Here is a 25191-nt window from a genome sequence, read left to right as displayed (position 1 = left end):
CACATCAAGTAGAGGGAAGTAGCTGTGGTTCAACAAGGAGACATGGTGATACAAACAGAAATATGTAAGTGAGAGACAGAAGCACTTGGAGTTGTACCTCAATCTTCAAAACATATTCGCGGAATATTTCGGAAAACCCATCAGATCTCTGTGTTTAGTCAAATTTGGTCGGGTTCTGGTTAAAACTAAATCACTGAGTCAAATATAAGCTGTGTCCACCAGGCAATCAAAGTGAAATGCGATTATTATTTTTTATATCCATATGCTGCAACAAGATTCTCTTGTAATGCCCCTGCAAATAGCATCAGGTTTCTGAGCCTGGCTGTCCAGCAGCATTATCAATTGTCTGCTAAAACCATGTACGTCAAACACAGACTACACTATTAATTAAATGAAACTGCCTCTAACCATTTGGTAGAATGTGCCATAACCTTTTCCAGAAATTACTGCCCATTGATTGTTGCAACAACTATTACTTCTTTCCTTTTTTTTAAACTGAAAAGCATATTTTAGTCCCTTACAATAATAGACGAGAGAACTGCAGTATAGCACAGGTAAAGCCAAAGAGGAGACATTTGTAGAAGAAGTGTTGACCAAAAAAAAAAAAAGTGGAAAATAAAATCAAACATATATCCAGATCAATTCCAGTAGCCCAGCATAACACCAGTTTTTCAAAGTGCACTCAAACTATATTTACATCACTTGGGTTTCATATTGCATAAAACAACTTGTGCAGTTAATATCATCAATGCTGGGCTACAAGAAGTGTGGACTTTAGCAGAGCCAGTGACACAAGAAGAATTATTGATTTTGAGCAGTGTCTCTTCTTGGGCTCCGTGTGACTAGACAGTGGCCTCGTCACATTGGGGGCCTTTAGTGAATCAATTGGGAGCACTTGTGCTGCTTGTACCTGTTTGTAACTGATAAGACAGCACTTCAGAGAACTGATAATGATTAGCTGAGGATAAACAGAGCAAATCAAGATACTCAGGAGGAGCAAATGAAGAAAAATATGGAAGAGCAACATTGATTCTCCTCTAATTAAACTGTAGTACTTCTTTTTGGTTTTCTCACTATTTTGCTTCACACACACGTGCACACACACAATTATTAATTTTATTAGACAGGGGTGTTTTAACTATAATGCCCAACAAGAACACAAATCCTTAAGCTGAAAATTGCATTGTGATATTTTTTTTGCGTGACAAGGTGTAGTAAGTGGGTATTTTGTTGTCACTGAAGACTCATGAGATCACCACAGTTTCATCCATATCCCATAATGTTGACACGCAGAGCCCATACCCTGATCCTCCCCCATATGAAAAGGGAGTCATGAGATTCGGTTTTGACCCAGATGTTAAAGAACATACTGTGCACAAGCCCATTGTCTTAATTTCTCATTTTCTTCTGCAATATAATATTTACTGAACTGATTGAATTCACTAACTTTTATATTTATGTTGCATGAGAAAATGCAAATTGCTCCTTTCATGAGTAAAAGGTAATTGACCGAACTGATCTCTGAATGGAGATGGGTTGAAGATTAAAAAAATAGATGAGAAAGACAGGGCCATAAAATATGAATGAAAGTCGAGGAGGGGTTGACGTTTGAGGGCAGATGCCTCTTGTCCTGACATGTGACAGGGCTAACTGTTGTCATGGGAAGCCCATCACTTAAAACAGGCCAGATCAAAATGCGCCGCTGGGAGTTACACCTTCCGTCAGCACTGCCAAACAATACCACAGCAGTGCAGGCGTAACTCTTACTCTCAGTTTGTTTTCAAAATTACAGTATCACTAGCACGTTATCCACACCCATGCAGTATCCTATTTTTTGAAGCCCGTCTTAGCCATCGCATAGTTTTTGTCGTGGCAATTCAAAAGGAATTACCAATAACACAGCTAATAATAAAAGACTTGTAATGGATACACGGGGGTTTGTCGTCTTGCTACAGTTTAATCTGCCCTGCAGTTACTCCAGCAGTGGAGGACAGGTAATGTGAGACTCAAAGATTCGCTGCATTAGTTCTGCTTAGCTAACCGTGAATGCTAATTGCAGGAAGAACAAACTACTATTCTCCCCTCCTTTTCCTCTCTCCACCCATTTGGCCAACAGTAGCGCTCATTGGAAAGCACAGAGAGTGTCAGACAACTTTACATGAAGAGGGAACAAAGAAGGTTGTTCTGCAAGCGATATTCAATATGTAGAGGGGAAAACAGTCGAACATACAGCCACTGAGTTCCCCACAGCCATCTCATAGAAAAATCAATATAAATCTTCAGGACATAGCTTTAACTTTACCTTGCCAGGTAGGATGCTGTGTGGTCCCCTTTTAGGCCATATAGTGCAAAATATTGTTTTGTTTTAGCTATAATTAGATATAAAAAATCAAACATTTCTTAAGCCGAAACATATGCACATGGGGTTGTCATGAGGCACCGATTTTAAAATTGTGTCTTCTGGCATATCACACTGCGTGACCGAAGACATCAGAGTACAACATGAAACCAATTGCAAAAGCTCACAATAGAGACCTAAAGTCCCAACTTCAAGAGTGTTCTTATGGAAAGGAACCCAACCATGACATGCCTTCATGTGAAAACAAAACAATAAAAGAAGGAGAACTAAGAGTTAAATCCAGTACTAGGACTGATACTGATACTAATCTGTGGGCAAGGTCAAAGACCCAGTTACACACCAGAGGCTATAAAAGTTCAGAGGTGCTGGTCAGCCTGAGCTGTGAAACCTGTGATCACTCACTGAGGTTCTGACCTGGGCAAATGAGAGGCCACTACCCTGGTGGCAACCATTCTCTCCTATCAGTCTTCTATCCAAACATCTATAGACTACCTGCAGGCCCTCAGGAAAGAGATATCATATAGCCACTGTACCAAGCACTTCTGTCTTTACCTTGCAGTGGAGATTTATTGTAATTAGAAGATTCCTTTACAAAAGCTTGGGATCTGCATTTTTCCAAGGCTCTCCGTGCGGTCCCAAGGGGGACACCTTTTGATCTCGACCTTCGAACCTTAAGGGTTAATCCCTTTCTTTCCAAATGAGTTTGACATGATGGACCACTTCCTAACTGGCAAGTCGCTTGGGTCATGCTGGTTTAACAAGTGTATGTTTTACTTCACACACTTTCAGTGTCTTTCCAGAAAGTGTGTCTTTTGAGCTACCATAATAGAATCATACACGCTTGATGTAGGGAAAAGGATCAAATAGTGAAGTACTATAAGAGATGTAAGAATAAAAAACGTAAGGGCTCGTTTGCATTTGCGCCTTTGAAACCACATAATAATTAAGTTTATACATTTGTAACCCAATCAGGCTTTTAAAATGTGTTGAAATTAGTTTGCGTATGCCACTGGGAGTATTGCGTGTTTTCTCTCTTTTGTCTGTTTCACTGTTCCTCCTACTGTGTGTTAGCTTGATCATGCTGATGGCTATGGTAGCTCCTTAACGATCAGAGACCCTGGAGAAGAGGTGGTGTCGAGTCCCACCCTGCAGCATGTGGTTTGTAAGTTTCTGCCCCTCCCCACCTCCTTCTTTTCCCCAATCAGATTAGTTTGTCTAAATAGTGAGAGGGAAGGTTGTTGCCAGTGAGCCCTTCAGGCTTAGAAGAACAGGTGGCCAAGTGCTGAAATGGTTTCTCTGGACTGAACTGAAGAAATTATGTTAATGGAGGCCTGCATCCAAGATTTCAGAAAGATTTTAGCAAATAAATTAGATCGTACTATCCATTAATTTCAAAGCAGATTCAGAAATATTTTTTGAATGAAATTCGTAAATAAATACATTGAATTAATAAATCTGTTTGTGTGCTTCAATCTGCAATAAGACTTTGTTTCATTGCAAATCCTTAGAATGCCTTTTTACATATAGCTATACTTTCACATTCTACCTGCAGATGTTATTCTGATGGATTATCCAGTAACCTTTCCCGAGCACCTATGCAAAGTTTGCCCACCTGCAGGACGACTGGAATCTCCCCTGCTAAAGCACCTCCTCCTGTGTACACCAGGAACGTGCCTCGCCAGCCGCCTAGGCATGAGACGGATTGCTTAGAGGTGCAGAATTAGTCAGGTCAGGGAATCCTTGGCCTTAGGACTGGCTAATTCCTTTCTAATGTGATGACGATTCTTTTGAAGAACCAGTCTCTCACTGGCCAAATCTCTTTAAAAGCATCTTGGGGGTGCAAAAGGGGCCGAAAGGGAGTGCACGGTGGCAGGCCACACCAGGGCCAGAGGGGGGGCTCGGGTTACACCCTGCCTGCCGTGATGCATTGTTGGTGGGACGCGTAGGCTCCAGTGATCTCCCCCCCCCCCCCCCCCCCCCCTACCCCCCCAGCTACCACCTCCATCCTCCTTCTCTCAGTGCAGTCCCTCCAAGAGAGGCTGCCACAGAGCCTCACAGAAACTCTGACACCAGTCCAGAGGATGCACTCTGCACATGAAACCTTACACTCAACTAATGGTTACAAATGTGTTTTCAAAGAAATCCCAGGTCTCTCATACAAGCCATAGACTGACACTCCTGGATGTGCATATGGACACACACACACTCACTGCCATGAATATGGCCGTACTAGCAGACAAAATTGGGGAGAATTGTTGTTGCTGAACTCTCAGATTTAAAAAGGACTGTATGAATGTCTAGATACAGTATGAAGTTCTTACTTGAGTTCACGCGTGTGGGGAACAGGACAGAAAAACTAAAACGGCCTATAATTTAGATATTATTTACTGTTTAGAACAAAGATAACCAGACATCAGGAAGTCTGCTCTTTGATAAATTCCCTTTAGAAATTGCAGGTGTCTTGTGGCTTTGACTGACACTTCACACAGATTTCAGTGACCTCTTGCTTTCTTTCCCTCATTCCCTCAAAGACAATGTATTCCCTTCCAGGGGAGTGATCCCTAATTAGCTGTCAGGTGATAGTGTGCTGCTTTCATTGTACTGCCTGCTGCTGCACTGCAGGCTATGTGATCACCAGTCAGTCTCAGACTGAAGTGATAGATCATCTCTCAATACGTGAGACCCCTGCAGCTGAAAGAGACCACTTGGTCCTTACAAAGAGATCGCAACTCTCGTGTTAAGAAGACCTCAATATCATATCTCATAACAAATGGATCACTGGCCCAGAAAAGACAAAGAGATCACTTGAGAATATGCCTGTGCTCTCACTAATAAAAACAATAAGCAGTGATGTGTTTATCATCCACCAATAGATGACTGTGGAATGGATTTGGATCTGAATTATTTTGTGTCTTTTATGTGTGTCAGTTTGTTCAGTGTAGGGGATTTTAATGGCGAGAATATTGTCATATCATGTTCCAACATTCAGTGAATCTGACAAAGGCTTTTATAAAATCACAATCACATATTGCCATAAAAGTGCAAAAAATAACTATCCTTTCTTGTATTTTCCAATAAAAGCCATATCTTCTCACTTCCCAGGATATGACAGGGCATTCCTGATATAAAAGATATGATTTCTTCCTGTCTGTCTGTTAGGTCCACTGCAGGGCTCCAGACAGTTCCAGTATCCACCCAGGCAGCAGAGGGACCTTGTTTGAAGGTCATGTCAGCACCAGGGCGTAAACGTTAGACCTTTTTGTGGTCAGGGTAAATGTACAAGGCCGCCCTGCGGGAGCACTCCTTCCCTCTCTTTAATCGGCGTGTAACAGGCCCTTGTAGAGCCAAACTGTCTGCGACACATCAGCACTTAGAAATAAAAACCCCTCACCCAACCCTGCAATGGCTGCGGTTGGAGTACGGCAGCTGGATCATTTCAGAGGGACAGCACAGACAGGTCTACTAACTGATGGGGAACAGGAAGGGAAAATCTATCGTAAACTGAAATTCTGCATATCTATAGCATGTTTAAACTCTTGAATATAAAATAGTTATTTATTACCCACAATATAAGGTAATGAGCAGCTCTCCTGATAATGTTATGAAGAGGAAAATTACAGAACTGGTTCAGTACCTTTTTTTTTTGACACAGTGGCAGTGCAGATACATTTTATGGCACCACTGTTGTCTTTTAGCGCTATAACAAATGGACTTAATTTGGATTCCAGCTTCTTTTTTTCCCCAAAACAGTGTTGAGATTTGTCTCTCAGTAAAACTGGATTAAAGTTTAGACTCACTGGCTTAATAGTAAAGCATGAATGTAAAATGTAGCCTTAAGGAATTAGCATGCTTTGTGTTCCCCTGTGATCTGGGTTAGATGCCCAGATTATTTTAAAACTGTGTTTGTAACAGTTTTGTTAATGCTCCAATATTCAGCTCTGTAAAGCGTACAAAGTTAATGAGACAAAACAGAGAATATGCGGCCATCTCTCTGTCAGTGAATCCAATCATTTGAAGGAGCCGAGAAAGCAAACTTAACAGTTCTAATGCTCCAGCCGAGAAACTTAATTTACCAATTTGCAGGAAGACAAGATGGCAGGAAACAAGCCAATTTGCCACGTGTGCAGCGCACAACAAACCCCAGCCTTGCTCCACAGCCTCATGAGAGATAATTATCCCTAAAAAAGAATGCCATGCTGTATTAAGATGTAGCCGCATCAAAACGAGGGAGACAGCCTCATTACAAGTAATTATGAGGGAATTAGAAACATCATTTAACTAAACGAGCAAATAATGTCCAGGATATTGAAGAAGCTGCCTGCACTTCTGCCGACCACTGCAAGTCCCATTACAAAAATTGTAGGTCTTTAATAGAATAATGACATGCTTTATCTTCCCTGCCTCTCTCCGAGAGGGTCTTGGAGCAGAGGGGAGGGCCGAGGGAGAGAGGGGAGGATGTGAAAACAACTGTTGCAGAGCTCTCTGTCTCTGTGGTCTCATGCTTGAGCGTGTAGCATAAGGCCTTCAAGATAATCCCCCTATTATCCTTACAAATACAAAATGGAGTGCACAAAATTATATCTCACATCCATTATTGTGTCAAAGGTAATGCTAATGGACTTATCTCTAAAGTAATAGCCGAATTCTCTGCACATACTGTAGTCTATAATAGTTTGATGCATATTGACCAGAGAAGGGCACTTCAGAATCAGAGTTTCAAGAAATGGTCGGTAATTTTACAATTACGCACAGTGCATTTTGCCATTAAAGCGCTAGTCCACATTACTGGGTAAATATTGTTCTTTGAGTTTGACTTAGGCATGGAAAGGTTTTCATTATGGTTCAAATAAAAGAGATTTTTCTATTTGACCTTTAGTTTTTAAACAGCTTAAAATATACAGTACATTAATGTAGACAGTCACAATATCACGAGTTTAACTAAACTGATTTTGAGACTGAACACTATTTTTTGTTATTTTTAATCAAATAACAGACTTAAACTTTTATTAAAAGGCGTATTTATCTATTTAAAAGATATAGCCCCTTATTAAAGGTTTTCATTACGATTTTGGTTTAAAGTCATTTATAAAGCCGTAACTTTACCTTATTTCATTTAATAAACTTAGTCCATATGTTGCATTTACTGCGGCCATTTGCCTGGTAGCATATTCCTCCCCTGTTAAGGCGAAGGGGTAGAGGCTGTGGAGGGGGGACAAACACAATTTCCCTTCAGCTCCTTCATTTCCAGTTGATATAAAACAGAATCATGAAAAATCACTTCTGCTCCAAGCTCTCCTTTTTAACCATTAGCCCATAAATACAGAAGCTGGTTAAAGCCAGCGGATGACAGGGCCTGCCTCAAAAATCTTGTTACGCTCCTCTCAAATTCATTTAGGGAGCAAACAGGTCTTGAGAGTTGTCTGGCTTAATGCATTGCGATCGCTTTTAAAACTCTTGTCTTGAGGCAGACCCGGGGCTCTGCATCTGCTCGTGGTGTTATACTTCATAACCTTCCACTCTAATATGAAGCCACACATACCCTCTTTAAATCAAATTGGTGCTGTAAATATGTTGGGAGGTAGTTGAAAAGCCCTCATCCAAATAAATGATGAAAGGAAGGGATATTTAAAAAAAAAAAAGAAGAAGAAGAAATCTTCAGATGTTAGAAGAGAACATTATTAATGAAAAAGTAAAGTGTTAGATGGTGTGTTTGCAGCCTATATCAATTTAATGTGGACTCAATTAATTTAGTTTTGATCTTCATTTTATCTCAAGATGTAAAAGAGGTGATATCTGGGGGTTTTAATTCATTACGATTCTGTAAATATGCTATAAAAACTATCCTGAGAATCAATTTGCCGGGTGCACGCTGTCTTTGCTTCTCCCTCTCCACACTGTGTGTAGCCCACAGTTTCCATTACTCCCATCATAAATTATACCACAGAGTGAATTACACTTGCTTTTCACCTTACCAGGCAGGTTTGATGAATCCTAAGGCACAACATATCATCTCAACAAATCTTCATCACCATGCCAGTCGCTGTCTCTTCGCAGTTTAAACCACTTCAAATCATTTTCATTGCCTTGCTATTAAAATTTGTAATTCACGCCTGCCATTGCAGTGATACATAGTTACATCGAACACCCCCCCCACCCCACCCCACCTATTCCTCTCTTTCACTTTGGCTCTTATTTTCTCCACACATCTCTCTCCCTCTCGCCTTGTCTTCTAAATCAAACAACTTCAGGTGACAGGTCATGCAGATTTCCCAGAAGTCAGTGGGGTGCAAACATCCATCCAAAAGAGCAGCATATTACCGTCACGCCTGATGACATAATGACCACTTGGAAACTAATAAACAGCTTCATTCAACCAAAGCTATTGCTCCTTTTCATAAGTGTTACTGTCCCCCATCGCTCTCTCTATCTCTCTTTTCACTCTCTCTCCTATCTGTCACAAATTCATCCTCCTGCACCTCACCTCTTCGCTGCTGCTGGAGTTGCCCATAAATCACTGCTGTTGTCTAACGCTATCCATTTTCCCAGAAACACAGGGCGGCTGTTCCAGAAATTGGGTCAGGCATAATCTGCAGGGCAGCAGAGCCTGGCTAGTCATGATTCTGCTAGGTAATGTAGCCATTAGCACACAGTGAGAGATTGGTGGGATGGGTAGAAGGGCTTGGTTGGGTGTGTGTGTTGAGGGGGGGAGGGGGGGGGGGGCTTGTACATGATGTGACACCCAAGAAAAGCTGGCAAATGACACAATTTTATCGCTCCCCATCAACCACAGGACACGTGCATGTGCTTCTGAGTGAGTGTGTGTATGTGTGTGAGATTATGGTCAGGTTTATGGTTAATATTTACATGTAGTGAATTGTTATTAGATAGTAAACACTGACAGGGTGAGCTGATTTAGTGCAACAGGCCTCTTGAAAACCTAAACAAGCTCCTGTGTTAACCAGACACACCACATGTGGTGTCCAGAATTCTAAAGGGAGCTGATAAAATAATTAACTACACAGACAGATAAAGAGCACAGTCTAATGACAGCCAGTCTTAAAGTTTGACAAAACGCCTCCTTCTTAGGTTTCCCCTTACAAGTCCTGATTCTTCGGAGCCGCAGAAGGCAGACTTCAAATGAGAGAAGATCCCGCCCAGAGGCATGATTGGCCAGTGATAGTAAGCAACTCTTTTCCAGCCTGAAATGTGCTTTATCTACTTCTTATAAAGCCGTGTGCCCTGGTCACCAATCTCTTAATTTACAGAGGAGTTCGCTGGTCACTAGCGTATACAAAAATATGACTAAAAATGGCAAACAAATCAGATTTAGCTGTATCTCTCTGATGAACTCAATAGATTTAGACAGATTTTGGTATTTTAGAGTATTTCCAGGCTAGTGTACTTAGCAATCAATACTTCACACCGCATTCCCTCGAAGTACATTTGTATTTCTTAAAAATGTAGTCAGATTAAAATGCACATCACAAGAATCCCACAACCTTTAGTATTATAAAATAACCAATATTTTTTAGTGTAATGTGAGAGCCAATAGTCGTCTAGTGTTTCTGAATTTACTATCAGTGTCTTCCCCTTTTTCCCCTTACACACATTTTAGTTGTGGTTAAATCTTACATATAATGAAACAGTTAGTTCAAGAATACAATGAGAAAAAAATATATTAAATTAATACCCATTAACATAAAAGGATGGTTCCTATTGTGGTCTTCAGGAATCTCAGAACAGCTGAAAATAATTTTGCTTGCTTTCTTATTTACAATAATTCTTAGCCCTGTGTGCTGGGGGGATGTACCAGTGGCAAAGTTTACAAATAAAACCAAGCAAACCAAATTTTTCACTGAAATAGAAAATTTATTGAATGAGAAGGTTATTATTGAAGGTCTAGATTACAATAGAAACAATGATATTTTTCCTTAAATGGAAGAATTGAGTGTTTCCTGTCAGTTTTGCGTCAGGTGGAGTGAAACTTAAAATATCTTTGACAAACCAATTCGGAATAAAAAACAGTGTAAAAGTCGGCCTTTTTTAACGTATTTTTCAAATGTGATATGAAGGATTAAATCCAGTATTTTATCACTTAAAGAAGAAGCAAGTTAAAATAAAAATACAAAATCGTTATAATAATTATACACATGGTGTATTTTATACATATAGGGAAGCTTGATTGCTTTCTTTCGAGACATACAATAACTGCATAATAAGAGTTTTCTCAACAAAAAAAGTGATACAATTGATATACAAGGCTTATGAGACACCTAGAATGTCGTATTGTTTTGTAATGCTTTTTTTTCGTGGACTGCAGTGAACGTACAGCAGAGTCAATCAGTACTCGATTTTGTTATACAAGTTGTATAAAGGTAACGCTGGCAGGTTGCTTCCCGGGTAGTACAGGGGCGTCGGAAAGGCGATAGACCTAGGGACGGGAACACGCAGTAAGGAGTTATCTCTGAAAACCAGCGGCATCCCCACTAGTGTCTGTGCGGAGGCGTGGGCCATGTTGGCCGCCTCCAGTTCAGCAGAGAGCTGTCGTTTCCATTTGTTCCTCCTGTTCTGAAACCACGTCTTGACTTGAGTCTCCGTCAGCTGTAAGCTGGAGGCTAAGCAGGCCCGCTCCGAGCTGCTCAGGTACCTCTTCATGTCGAAGGTGGACTCCAGCTGGTACACCTGACTCCGGGAGAAAACCGTGCGCGTTTTCTTTTTGGCCGAGCTGCCCTGCTTGTCCGCACCGTCTGTTTGTCTCTCCTCCGACAGAGGTGACATTTGATGGCACGGTCTCTCCTGCTCCTCCTTATAATCCTGCAGCAGAGGCTGTGACAGGTGCGGCCGCCGTGCGAGCCCGTCATTTCCAGACAGAAGTCCTTTAGCGGGACCTAAACGCAGCAGGGGGAGAAGGACGTGATGAGTAGGCTATCAGCGGTCTATGATTTAAGCGTGCTTTTTAAACGACTGAAAAAAAAATGTTTTACATTTTTTAGACATACTCAGTTTGAGAGTTCGTCAAGTGTGAACTCTGACTTGTTAAATCGACTGCTGAAAGCCTGTGACTTTTTAAATAAACAATTCAGCGTGAGTGTGCACGGTGTACAGTAAGCTATTAATTAAATCCAGCTCTATTTAACGCTCAATTGACGACGTGTAGTGCAGCCATTTTGGAAACATGTTTCGTCAATTAGGAGGCTCAATTAAATTTGAAACAAGAGGAAAGACAGAGGGCTAATTATTCGACCTTCCACTCTTCCGCTGCTGATGCGATAGTCTGCGCAGAACGTACAAGTGGCAGCGGATGGTCTGCGTGTCAGTGTAACAGTCTCAAACACAAGCTAGTGAAAAGTGAATCAAAGTGCAAACAAAGCATTAAACCTGTTATTTCGGTGAAAAAAGAAACTCAGCTGAATAAGTTTGAAAGTGTATCTGTGGGTGATAATATTGTATTAATATTTCTTTGGTTTTTAATTTTAATAATAATAATAATCCTTACCTAAACAGGAAAAGTTATGGGGTTGGTGCTGGGTGCACGGCTCGCTGTGACCCGTGTCGGAGCAGAAGCAGTCTGCTGAGTCCTCCCCGCCGCTGCACTCCTCCTCGGACGACACCGACAGTGAGCGCCTCCGCGGCGCTGGCGGCGGCCCCTTGGAGAGCTCCTTGGTCCCGGAGCGCGGCTCATCGGATGGCGTGCCTAAAATAGACTGGATAGTAAAGCTGGAAATCGGGCCCGACGAGCACTTGCTCCCGCTGTCTTCTGCGCTACTCATTCTCGCTTCATAACAGTATTGAAGTATTGACTGAATCGGTCTGTCCCCTTGTATTCCGTTATTGCTTTCTACGGGGTTGGTGCGCGAAAAAATTACGAAAGCGCCTTTTGTCGGCTTTTGTCAACACAATCCGGTTTAATTGTGGAGTTTCAACATTGAAGGAGTTGGAGGTGTTTTTTCTAGAGCTCGAGGTACATGAGTGTATTCCTGGTCCTCCTCCTCACGCTCTGGATCAGAGGCAGCAAGGCTGCGTTGCTTCATTTGCATGTAGGTAAGCTCCTCGTGAGCCAATGGCAGCCTCCAGCATGAGCCCGGAAATTTCAAACTCCTGTCTAGTTTTTTTTCGGGTTTTTTTTTTCAGATATGATGAGAAGAAGGAGAAAGCCGAAGAGGAGTATTGGCCTTCGTTTTTACATTCACTTAAAACACTCAGACTAGGCGCCCTAATATGCAGACTATGGTCTGTATGACTCAGAAGAGTCACCAAACTTGACTTCTTTTCCTGTATTTTTATTGCTTACAAGTGTGTTAAAGTATTTCGCTTTAACGCTTACAACAGCTTGGTGTAAGTGCGTCTAAACTGCGTTGCCTTCCATAATTTCAGACAGTATATCTCAGTTTATTAGTTATGTAAATGTATAATACCCATCCAAGAAAAGAGGAACTGTCGTGTCGGCTTTTTCTGATTATGATAAAACTGGCTGGCGTGACGGCAACGCACACACAGTCTTGGAACTAAGACAAAGGCCTAACTCATTTTTCCTGAAAATAATAAACTCATTCCGCGTCCATTATCTACGATTAAGAATTAATTTGATCATTACTGAGCTAATCTGCCTCGTGATGACCGCGCGTGGAGTGGAGGCCGGCTAATTGATTGACTAATTGATTGAAGGTGGTGGGGGCTGAGTGCGCGCGCGCGCGTGTGTGAAGAGGGGATTTGCTTCCCACCACCGCCCATCTCCCACCTTCACCGCCCATGCTCTTTCCGTGCCTCTCCCTGGTTGTGTGTGGATGCGGGACAGCTGCGGGGCTTGAGCTTGAGGTTCGGGCACATTATCCCTCTTTTACTGGTTTGTGATGAAGCCCCAGACACATTACAAATAGTCAGCTTTAATCATTATGTCAGCGCCCTTCCTGGTAGCAACCCAAGCGGCGTTCGGTGTTAAGACAACTTGGAAAAGGGAGAAGACTGTGGCTGTGGACGTGATGCTGCTCCTGATGCTGCTGCTGACGGCCGATTCTGTCAGCAGCTGCATCACGGCAGTCAGATGGATGCATCCGGATCCACGCGTAAATATCCTCAACTGGCAGTGGGACCAGCAGCTGCTAAATGATCTTACTAAAACGCTTACGCAGGGGAGGCTTTTACTGAAGGGGGGCAAATATATGAGGGCAGCCAGGGTGGATGCTGAATTTATGGTGGTTACACATAAGGCGTGAAATCTGCAATGACAGTTAAATGGGTTTATTTTATATGCCGCTCCTTTCAAACAAAGACCTTTGTCGGCGCAGGCGCCTTCATCACTTTCAGACGACTTTTGCGTCGTCTGAAAGTGAGATTGGTTCATCACGGAGATAGTGGACATAACAGACTGCCATTGTGCTGCAGAGAATAAATTAAGCATGTTTTTATTTTTTTTTATTTAATGTCAAAGTGGTTTTATAGGCCAGCAGTACAGGCTGAGCAGTATGGGTCCTTCTAATGGAATTGAAATGTTCATCCCTTACCTATGTTACATACGTTTCAAGGCCCGGCGAAGCCCAAACAGCAAGGAGTGGGCCTAAGTCCGCGTTCTATCACAATGATAGGTGGTGTATGGCCGCCCTACCGCAATAACAGAACAAGATCTTTAGCAAGAGAGAACGGTCTGAGAAAGACAGATGAAGTTATGAGGCGCTTTGATCTGGGAATCAAGCTTCGATAAATATTAAACAAAGACCCGTTACACGTGTGTATTATGATATATGGCGTGTCCAAGTCTAGAATAAGGAAATTACCAGAGAAAATGATATCAATAAATTTTCTAAGTATAAACGTTGATTATGTTTCGATTTTCATTCAAGAAAGCGGGGCCTGCTCTTTTTTCAGGAGGCGTTTGGGTGCCTCCGTGCGCGCACATTTTGTGTGTATGAGGGTGTGCGCGCCTGAGAGAGAGAGAGAGAGAGAGAGAGAGAGTTGTAAACGCAAGCAGAGCACCCAAGCCCTGGAGGTGTACAATTTATGTAATCTGAGTGTGGAAATGAACTGGGTAATTTATTGGAAAACACAAAGTCAGGAAGATTGGATCAGTACAGCCTATCCAAGGGCTCCTATCCATCAAGTTCCAATTAACAACCTAACCATTGAGTTTTAATGGCTTTCCAATCTACTGCCCTGATAGACTCATCAATTCCTCGGGGAGAAATTAAGAAAATCGACCGCCCCTCGGCGTTTCAGTGTCATTCTTCACAGCAACTATATGTCAAATTAAAAACACAATTAAAATTTAAACTGTTCCAATCAGACGGTGCCCCGCAACCTATGTTTCACTTAATAGAACTTTGATGAAAATCTGATGCTCGCATTCAATCAGGAAAGCAAATGGGATGGGTTTAAAACAAGATTTCCTCTTTGAGAAGTGTCAAAAGAGTTCTTCAAACGCATGACTTTGGCAACTTGAGGTGTCGACGTCGCTTTTACCTGCACGCAGATTACGGGAATTCACTGGTATACGATTTGTATATGACTATATGCAGTTTTTTTTTAGCAGTAAAGAGCCGAAGATCCTTTATAAGGAGGTTTGCTTAAACGTTTCTGTACCCACAATCACAACAATTTGGCCCATTTTGCCAGAAGAAGCCAGGAAAGATGATGTTTGTTGTTGGATACGACTTTTCAAAGATATCGAAAACTTTAGAGGTCAGGGTTTGAGGACAAACGTGGATTCGGACTGGGACTCTTGTGATTTTTGTTTTGTTATGAAAACGTCAGATTCCCCAAAGATCTCGGGGACCTTATTTAATCTTTCTTTTTTGTCACACATACACACACACACACACACACACACACACACACACACATACATATATATATATATATATATATATATATATATATTTTATTTTATTTTTTTTATTTATTTTTTTTTTTTTTAAGACAATAAAACACTGCTTATTGCTGTCAAAATAAATGCTTTAATGTCAAGCCTTTAAGTCCAGCTATAATGATATGTAACACATGTGAGGGGATGCAAGTGGCTGCAAAGAAGAGGCTAGCATTATGCAAGGTGGTCGGGCCACTTGTGTGTTTCCAAACTGGCACTAAAACCTATGATAGGGCTCAAAATTACCAATTCAGCGCTCCATTTTAATGTAATACACTAAGCGCAGTCCCCGGTCACGTCCGTTTGTCCCAGTTCCTGCAAATGCAGCTACTTTATCTGATTTTGGCCCCGCTCGCTCCCCTTTCTCCTTTACATAAAGATGTCGCACAAATGGAAATTATTGAGTGGTAATTTTTTCAATTTATGCGCGCAAATCAAGGTCATAAGCCGAGCCAGGCGGCGTGTGAACGTTGCTCTTACTTGACGCAATATGCTGCAGACGTTTACGGATCAATATGAGCCAGAACAATAATCCCATAACAATCTATTAATTTTCAGTAATGGGGCCATGTTGCGCGTGCACAGTAGTTGCACGTCAATACTTCTATGATCTGACGATATTTGAATGAACCCTTTGTCTCACGATGAGGTCATCATATAGAGTTTAGAGCTGACTGATTCATTTCCAATAACTGTGTTAGCCTGCAAATGGAAGCGGAAAATGGCCTTTGATGAAAAGGTTGTTGTGATGTAGGAAAACGCTTCTCTGAGCTGGATTTTGAAATTCAAAAATATTCTTTATGGTAATGTTTTCAGTGTTTGGGGAATGCAAATACACCACAGAGTAGTCTTTTATTAGATTTGCCAGCCACTCTACTGCAGGCTAAAACTGCAGAGGCTCCTAAAACTGTCTTCAAACTGTGAGGCTAGAAGCAATTTGTCTTCCCGCGCCTCAGACACTATGAATACACCACAGCGAATGAAGCCTTGCTGAGAGATCGTGTTTTAATTAAATGGACTGTGAAAAAGCAGGCCGTAGTTTCTGTATGTCGTTTCTGGATCCTGCATCAGATCCACCTGATCCCTAATCACAGTCTAGAGGTGGATTCTGCTCAGATTCATTAGAAAGAGAATAGAATCACGTCGACATAAAATATTGTATCCTATTTCTTGTCTAAACCAGGATTTATTTTTGCAGTAAATTATTATCAGTTATCGTTGCTATTTACGGCCTGACTGGTGCTCAACTAAACAGAGGATGACGAGTGTTGCCTCCCTCTTTTCATAGCCTCCTCCCCCAGGTCGGTGTTGCTTTCGCATAAATTCTTATAGTTACGTTCATATTTATTATTATTATTATTATTATTATTATTATTATTATTATTATTATTATTATTATTATTAATAATAATAATAATAATAATAATAATAATAATAATAACAATAATGTACATTTGAAAAACAAACATATGTAATTAGATTTTCAAAAATCAGTCATGGTTCATTTAGACTTGATATAATGTGTAATCTGATGAAACAAAAAAAAATATTAATATAGAAAAATGTGATTCTGTTTGTCTTTTATAAAGCTCCAGCAGTGTCCACATTTCCGCTGACTCTCTGAAATGACGCAATAAAATTAGAAGGCTGTTTAAATATCTCCACTTTTGCTCAGAATTTGTGTTCCTGTTCCGAGAAAACTTACAGGCTGATTATTTGCTATATAAACCGGAAGAACTGTCTACATTTATTATATATATATGTGTATATATATAATCTTGAAAAATGTAGGTATATACAGAAACCACGCGTGGCTTTTCAATGTCCAGTGACACCTGTAGGATTGTATGCGTTAGAAAGTACCCACAATGTGGAGCATTGCAGAGTAATATGTTTCAACTGAAAACGCTGTGAGGAAGTAAAAAACAAAAAAAAACATCTGTACATATGATCTCTTTCTTTTTATTTCCCTCTATATTGTTTATATTGTTTTTTCTTCTTCCTTATATATATATATATATATATATATATATATATATATATAATGAAAAGGAATGGTTAAGGCCGCGGCGTTTAGCAACATCAGGTGGGGATCCTTGTCATAGATGCCGACATCCTTACACGCACGCTAACACAGCCCAACACACAGCTACAAAAAACACGCGGTCACGAGAGAGAAAAATGTTAAAAGACAGCAGCTCATGCACAGGGAGTAATTTCCACTTCTGAATACATTATCCATAATTTTGACAAGATGGTGGCAATTACGCATCTAATTGACCGAGCCACTTTTTATGTAAAATCACGCTTCAAAGTGCATAACACTAAGATGATTACAGAAGCCCACCTGCTCAAGCTTAGCGAGCTTATTCACGCATGCGCACGCGTGCACGATTGTAGAGTTGTTGGGGTTTGTTTTATCACAATTAAATTTTCTACATAAAATATAGAAAACAAGCTAAACATAGCTCTATTTAACACCCTGTTATTTTTTTAGACGACAAAAAATGTGTTAAAATGTACGGAATATTCTCCATTTATTTCACAACATGGTTCAGCAATACAATATCAAAACGATGTTTTAACTGTACAAAGAAGAAGCCGTATGAGGAATCGCCTTTCCCCGCGCCTCATTAAATATATACATTTACATATTTTGTACACCAGGGTAGTCGATATTTTTGCCGTTCCTGCTCAAAAAACACAAAGCTGGACCTCACACTTGTGCTTCAAAGACGTGTCCATGAAGAGGGGGCTAGAGTGAGAATTACTAAAACTAAACATAAAGCTACATGGGTATTTTACAGCTCAGAGTGTCTTGATTGTCCCCCGACAAACGCTTTATAAAGCAATAATAATAATAATAATAAAAATAATGATAATTACATCAAATCCTTGTCAATATTTTAACATGAGCAGATGACAAAACGTATGTTTCCTGTTTCATTCATTCACAGCATGCCGTGTATTGCACATCGTGATATCAATTCTTGAAATGTGAATAAAATCAAATGCTAAATGATGAGCAGATGTCGACTTCAGGCCGACACTTTTTGTAAACATGGTGATTTTTTTTAGTCACACAGCTGACGTGTCCAGATACAAACGCAGTCTGGGAGGAAAACGAATAATAGAGACACTCATCAGGCAGTGTAAGCAAGTGGACTCCTGAGGTAATAATAATAACAATAATAATAATAACAATAATAATAATAGTAATAATGGGATTCAAATTGTCAGATCACGTGTAAACGGCATCTTTATGAAAAATGAAACAATCTATTTGCCAAAAATAGGTCCATGAAAGCCTGACAGTAACAGTCTCTCATTTTTCTTTTTCTTTTTTCATTCACTGGTTGTATAAAAATATTTTGTCCTTTTTTTTTATTTCTTTCTTCTTCTTCTTTTTTAATGAGTTGATATAGGAAACACACCAAGTTGTGCCTAAAAACTCAACTATTTTCAAACTGGTCTGAGCAGCGGCACAGATGTGACGATGGGATGGGAGTAGTAGACGCCGGGGTGCGGGAAAGTGAGGAGCGGTTGGCTCACGGGCACGTTGGCAGTGGCCCCTCCGCTCTCCGAGGCCGAGTTCTCGTGGTAGAGGATGGGCACCCGGACTATCCTCTGCGCCGCAGCGTGGCTCAGGTTGGCAGCCTCTAGCTCCGCGGCCAGCTGCCTTTTCCACTTGTTCCTCCTGTTCTGAAACCAGATCTTCACTTGAGTCTCTGTCAGGTGAAGGGAAGCGGCCAGGCTGGCCCGCTCCGAGCTGCTCAGGTATCGCTTCATGTCGAAGGTGGACTCCAGCTGAAACACCTGGCTCCGTGAGAACACCGTGCGCGTCTTCTTCTTGCGGCACGGCTTCTTGTCATCGTCCCTTTTCTTCCACTCCTCCAGCTCATCTTTTTTGGCCTCTTCCGTGTCGCTTTCCTCCAGGATTATCTCGTCACTGCTTTTGTTGTTGTTGTGCTCGTCGTCCTCGTCGTCATCTTTGGTGTCTGGCTCGGATTTGAGCGCCAGGTCCGGCGAGTCTCTGTCCGTGCCCGAAGTTGGAGAGGAGTCTCTGGCTCCTGGTTTCTCGGTGACTGAAATGGGGATACATGCAGGGAGACGTAGTCATAAATATTGGAGTCTATCGGGCATTTATTACAGCCTGTTGATATTGGACAGTCAGTGGGTTTTGGGAAACGTATGGTTGCTAATAAATAGTGGCAGAAGAAAATACGTTGCGTCATGACATAAACCATTTCAGAGGTAGACATAACTGTAAACACCATCTTCAAAAATGATGAAAATGTAATTTTTACCCCACTAAACAGTAATTTGAATAGACCTAAGATATAAACTATGCACACCTATTTTATTCATTATTTTTATCAGCCTATACTACAGCCTAAATAACTAAATAAGCATAAAATAATATCGCTTTCTTTGTATTAGGATATCATAATGCCATCCACATTAGTCTATTTTTTTTATTCCAGGTGAATAAATCACAGAAAAAGGCAGATAAAAGGCTCCCAGTAGCCAAGCCTCAGAGGTAAGATGTGCGCCAATAGACAAATCAAAAGCACGCTGCGCATCGTCACCCTCCTCCAATGATTTCATGATGTCTACTTCATTTTATGTGTGTTTCTTTATTGATCTATTATCCCACGTCGTGGCATAACAAAATAGGCCTTCAGAGGACAAGGTGTTAAATCATACACTCTGGTGTGAGGCTATGTGTGCATGATGCCTATCAGGAAACCGCTCAAATCTTCCCTTTCAATTTAGAAATTTGCTTTACTCTACTTACTCATTAGAAGGAGCTCATACAAAAACAGTGGATTCGTTGGATAATTGCGCAACAGTTGTTTGCTTACCTTCAGTTCTGTGTAGGTGGGCGGCTGAGTTGAGGGTGTAAGGGTACCACCACGCTGAGGTGCGCTCCAAGTAGTGAGCGGGTAGACTGAATCTCTGTGCGGGCAGTTCGAAGCGTGGAAAGTTGAAGTCACCAACCTGGGAAAGGGAAAATCCTCCCTCTAAAGCTGCCTTGGTGGCCGCCAGTACGGGCTTGGGCTTGGACGGTTTGTTATCACAGTTCAGCAGGTTCTTAATGAAGAAAGGAGAGTCCTTGGCCGAAGCGCACGTCTCTTGCGTTGTCTCTGGCATCGCTGTTGTTGTGGTCTGAGCGCGAGGGGACCACGGAAGCAGGATTTTTTTTAAAGGGGGGGAAGGCAATGTTGACTTACAGGCTGTCGTTATCCTGGCTACGAGGAGTTCCTGTTTTATTCTCTGAAACTTGATTTCACAGCCGAAAAGCTCACCAAAAAGAAACGCGTCCGTCTAGGCTAGAAAATAATGAAATAAACTGTTCGAGAGGCAAAAAGAGCACACGCGCTTACAAACATGGAGATGCCTCATCCCGGGCTCTTCCGTTAAAACGCAAAAACTGGGTCCACCGTGTCAGTCAGTCTGGTGTCTGATGCTAATGATGAAATAAAAATGTCATCCAAGTTAAATGCGGAAAGTATAGGCGATTGGGCATGTACAATGGCAAATGGGATTAAGGGAGAGACGGTGACTAGAGAGAGAGAGAGCGCGCGGGGGGGGGGGGGGGGGGGGGGGGGAAGAGTCCTCCCCTCTCTGTGCTCTCTAGCTGCAGGCTGTGTGCGCTCGCTTGTTATTGGTCTCATATAGTCCAATTAGCAGCAAATGAACTCGGGGCTGTTACCGCCAAAAAGGGAGGTTTGGACCGTCAGAACAAGCGTCCCATCATACAGCTGACATTACAACGAGACCCAGATTTACTGCGCGAGGTTATTCTGAATCCAGTCTTTTTTTAATTATATATTTCAAATCACGTCCCGCATGTTTTTGGAAATTGTTTGAGTAATATATCCCAACGAAACACCGTTTTACATATGACTTTTTAAATGATCATCAAAAAAAAGTCGAGGCCTATTCTAAAGAATAACTCGGTGACCTGCTGGCTAAAGCACATCCAAACTTATCGTCAAATATGTGAGGCCTAAATGTGATGTTTTTATTTGGAGTCCGTTTAAACAGATCGCTGTTAATGAGAAGCGAATAGTGTAAAACGAGCATAATAAATAAATAAATAAATAAATAAAATCCAGTCATGATAGTGTATCAGGTCAAGATAATATAAGGCCTTCTACTTCTACTCGTAAAATAACCTTAATAAAAACAAAACATAATGCAAAACCTCAGCGACGTTTTTCAGTTTATAAATCTCCAGCCCGTATAATCTTTAACATTTCCATATTTACTTGACAAAAAGCACTTACATTTGCCTATCACTAAGGTGCTATGGCCTCCATGCCAGCACTGCAACTGCTAAATAGCGCACGTTTTTAGTTCCTCAATTTTTTGTTTGGCTCTCTGCGACACGATATGAAAAAGGCGTGAGATCAGGCTGCAGCTGCTCAACGTGTCACCAATGGGCGATTAGATTCATATTTCTAATTCATTGATTTTCAGCGAGGGCCACTTCCACAATGTCTGCGGGTCGCACGGTCATTTTTTTCCTCCCTAATCGATTTGGTTAATTCATCCCTCAGATTGCACTCTTTGTAAATGTGCTATGTATATTCACTCATTGATATTAATTGAGTTGTTTAAAAAAGAAAAAAAAAGTCCATTGGTTGGAAGCTGCTGTAGAAGAAGAAGAACGAGGAGACAGCGTCCTCTGTGGGCCAAAAGGAGAAACTACATGTGTGTGGCATATTGGAAAATATTTGTGTGTTTAAGTTAAGCACAGTAAGGTGGCAACAGTGTTAGCATAATGTGGTATTAAGGAAACTGGGAGACAAATATTGCAGTATACAAGGGAACAACTATAATTGAGGATTTTAGTTATGCTTATGCGCAGCTCTGTACTACTTGTGGTAAAATTCTCCCAAAGAGACCAAAAAAGTATGTTTGAATTCAGGACAAACACGGATTATTCGCCCTATAACACAGTTTCATTACATGTGTGGCCTGACTGATGCACTCATTTTTGCTATCAATCCTTCTCATCATCATCACCTGCTTCCTGAAGACATTCATTAGCCCTATAATATGCAGAGATAAGGAGGGATATGAAGGTTATAGTCGGCATTATGGTTCATTTTCTACATCAGCATCAGAGTTCCTATGCACTGGCATGTCTGTGCAATTACCACGTGTAATTCATTTAGTGAGCTCTGCAAGTGGAGATATCCTGGAAGAGGGATGTCATTACAGCATTTCCTTATAGGCAGCATTGCATGTGTTTAACACTCCAAAGGCTGAGATGGAGATTGTGTACACTTCCACTGTAAAACCCCATCATTCTAATTGTATATATCTTCCAAATGTCACCTGTTTGAACTTTTTCATATAGCCCTTATAGTAGTTTAATTTTTTTAATCAATTTACTACAATAATAATACTGAAATCAGTAAGTTCCAGTTATGTTTGTCTCTAAGATGCGGAGGTTGTTTGGTTTTTTGTTTGTTTTTTTTTGCAGGATTTGTGTTATACGCAACACTTTACAATACTATTGAATACAGAGACTACAAATGATGATGTAAACCAGCACTAAGTTGGCCATGTTAAAAAGCATTTCATGACAATGGCCTCAGATCCTGAACTACTTTTTAATAAGTCTAAATTGGTTCACATCAAAGGGGTTACTTTGTGTAGCTATAAATATTGAATTGCCAAATTTAGCTCTGTAATTAGTGTTCATCGCACATATTTGTGGACTATATGACGGCTAGCTTATAAAACGAGGCATTTTTGTACAAATGGTTACATTTTGGTGTATTTTCTTCATTAAGTAAATATCAAGTTCACTGACATTTATTTCTCCTATTTTCTACCAGTCTCTTTACTCTCATACGTATTGCTTAGTGTTGAATTAAGAAAAAAAAAATCAAACAGTTAAGAAATTTTAAAAAGTCATCTTCTTTTCAAGCTCTTAGTATAAGATAGGGTTTTGCTTAACTGACACAACATCTTTAATGTACCTATGAAATTGTAACTGGACCGGTACTTTATATAGCACCTTTCTACTCTATTTGACCACACAAAGCACTTTCTAACTACAAGTCTCATTCACACGCACAGTCAAGCAAATGAAGGGTTTAAAAGTATCTAATTCCTAATAACCATCTATGTGATAACCTGTGTAATTTGAAAACTGTTCTGTATGCATTAATACAGACTGGAGTCACAACACCAGTCTGTATTAATATTCTAACCCCTGCATAACACTGACTCTTGTACCTATTTATTGTGATGTGCCTCAACAGAAATGACTGACAAGTAATATTTACCCCATAAACACAACCATGCTTAAGCGGGAAGAAGAAGGAATGCAACTAATGCTTATATTGAAAACAAACTGTACAAATTCAGATCCCGTAGTCTGTTTTTGTTTTGTTTTGTTTTTTTTAAAAGTACAGTTCATATTATGCATTGATTAGAAACATGCAGTAGACATTGCCCAGAAGCCATATAGGCCTTCTGAATGCTCCATAAGTCTATTTTTGTTGCTCCTCGGGTAGGTTACTATGACTTTTATATTATTTATTTCAAAGCGCCCAGATATTGATTATTTCACAAGGAAAAATGACAAATGGCAGGAGGGAATGACACGGTCAGCAGGTTCTATTAGAGAAATGATAGTGTTGCTCGTGGTTTGTTAAAAGGTCCAGTTTAGATACTTTATAGGTTTACATCCATCATCATCTAATGACCTATTTGATGAAAAACACGCGCTCTGGTGACAACAGCCTTGTGCAGCCAACTTTGCTTTGTAATTGCGCCCATATTAAATATAGATTTTTGTTTTGATATCTTGTGAGAATTCCTTTCTGTGGGTAAAAACTGTGATAAAAGACATGGCTGCAAAGGCGAAAGCTCGGAGAAAGAAAACTAGAAAGAGAACGGGGGGGAAAATAGGTGGGTACGAGATTTTGACAGTAGAATTGTGGGTTTGGTTTTTGGAGATGTGAGCAGCAGTGGAGGAAGTTTTCAGATCCTTTAAATGAGTAAAAATAGTAGTGCTGCTATATAAAAACAACCTCTTACCAGTGAAAGCTCGACACTACAAATGCCACTTTAAGTATATTTTCTGTTTTTCTACTTTTACTAAAGTATCAAAAGTATAATCATAATGTAAAACAATGCTCCTGTGTTTTATTATTATTGTCAGTTCCAATTTCTAGCAAGTATTTTTACCATTGTCATTTGTTACGGTGAAGCTAATTTAGCACATTTATACTGTTTTGTTGTTTCATCTTTCATTGTTACATTTTAAACTGTACACTTGTTTTTGTAAAAATCATGATCTTCAAAGTAACTAGTGCCTAAACAGCTTTAAGATTAATGTGGTCAGAGATAGAGGAATACAAGTTGAAAAAAATACCATTATCACTCTAAAAATTACTCTATTACAAGTAAACATAGAAATGATATGTTATAATCGCAAAATGTACTTAAAGCATGAAAAAGCATTGAAGGTGGTTATATTTAAAAACCAAATTCTTTGTTAATGCAGTGTAGAAAAAAGTAAAACTAAAATGTGATGGTTTCTTTCTTCTCTACTTGAGCACTTGAAACGCTTTAGACATCATGCTTCAATTATCCATTTACACCCATTCATACAAGCATGTATGTTTTAACATTCACACTCTGATGAATAATAATAATAATAATAATAATAATAATAATAATAATAACAATAATGGATTGCATTTATATAGCGCTTTTCTAGACAATCAAAGCGCTTTACAATTCCACTATTTATTCACTCTCACATTCATTCACTGGTGGAGGCAAACCACAGTTGTAGCCACAGCTGCCCTGGGGCAGACTGACAGAAGTGAGGCTGCCATATCGCGCCATCGGCCCCTTTGGCCAACACCAGTAGGCGGTAGGTGAAGTGTCTTGCCCAAGGACACAACGACCAGGACAGACAGAGCTGGGGATCGAACCGGCA

At 40.5% G+C, this 25191-nt stretch overlaps 2 protein-coding genes across 2 annotated transcripts; both read right to left on the bottom strand.

Moving 5' to 3' along the window:
- Nucleotides 1–10239: 10239 nt before the first annotated feature.
- On the bottom strand, nucleotides 10240–12350 carry hmx2 (H6 family homeobox 2). Its single transcript, XM_006783706.2, has 2 exons — nucleotides 11856–12350; nucleotides 10240–11247 (listed from the first exon to the last, which is right to left on the bottom strand). Exons 1-2 carry the CDS (start codon nucleotides 12127–12129, stop codon nucleotides 10700–10702), a joined length of 822 nt encoding a protein of 273 aa, XP_006783769.1. The 5' UTR covers nucleotides 12130–12350; the 3' UTR covers nucleotides 10240–10699.
- A 5385-nt stretch (nucleotides 12351–17735) lies between these two features.
- On the bottom strand, nucleotides 17736–20737 carry hmx3a (H6 family homeobox 3a). Its single transcript, XM_006783705.2, has 2 exons — nucleotides 20081–20737; nucleotides 17736–19300 (listed from the first exon to the last, which is right to left on the bottom strand). Exons 1-2 carry the CDS (start codon nucleotides 20367–20369, stop codon nucleotides 18678–18680), a joined length of 912 nt encoding a protein of 303 aa, XP_006783768.1. The 5' UTR covers nucleotides 20370–20737; the 3' UTR covers nucleotides 17736–18677.
- Between the last annotated feature and the right edge of the window lie 4454 nt (nucleotides 20738–25191).

The sequence above is a fragment of the Neolamprologus brichardi genome, chromosome 13, assembly GCF_056152115.1.
Source record: "Neolamprologus brichardi isolate AB-2024 chromosome 13, ASM5615211v1, whole genome shotgun sequence".
Taxonomy (NCBI): Eukaryota; Metazoa; Chordata; class Actinopteri; order Cichliformes; family Cichlidae; genus Neolamprologus; species Neolamprologus brichardi.
Note: the sequence above shows the minus strand (reverse complement) of the source record. Positions and strands in the feature narration are given on the sequence as shown.

Coding starts and splice junctions, on each gene's coding strand:
- hmx2 (XM_006783706.2), bottom strand. CDS start 12,129: ATGAGTAGCGCAGAAGACAGCGGGAGCAAGTGCTCGTCGGGCCCGATT. Junction 11,248..11,855: donor CCATAACTTTTCCTGTTTAG/GTAAGGATTATT, acceptor TGCTGCGTTTAG/GTCCCGCTAAAGGACTTCTG.
- hmx3a (XM_006783705.2), bottom strand. CDS start 20,369: ATGCCAGAGACAACGCAAGAGACGTGCGCTTCGGCCAAGGACTCTCCT. Junction 19,301..20,080: donor CCACCTACACAGAACTGAAG/GTAAGCAAACAA, acceptor TCCCCATTTCAG/TCACCGAGAAACCAGGAGCC.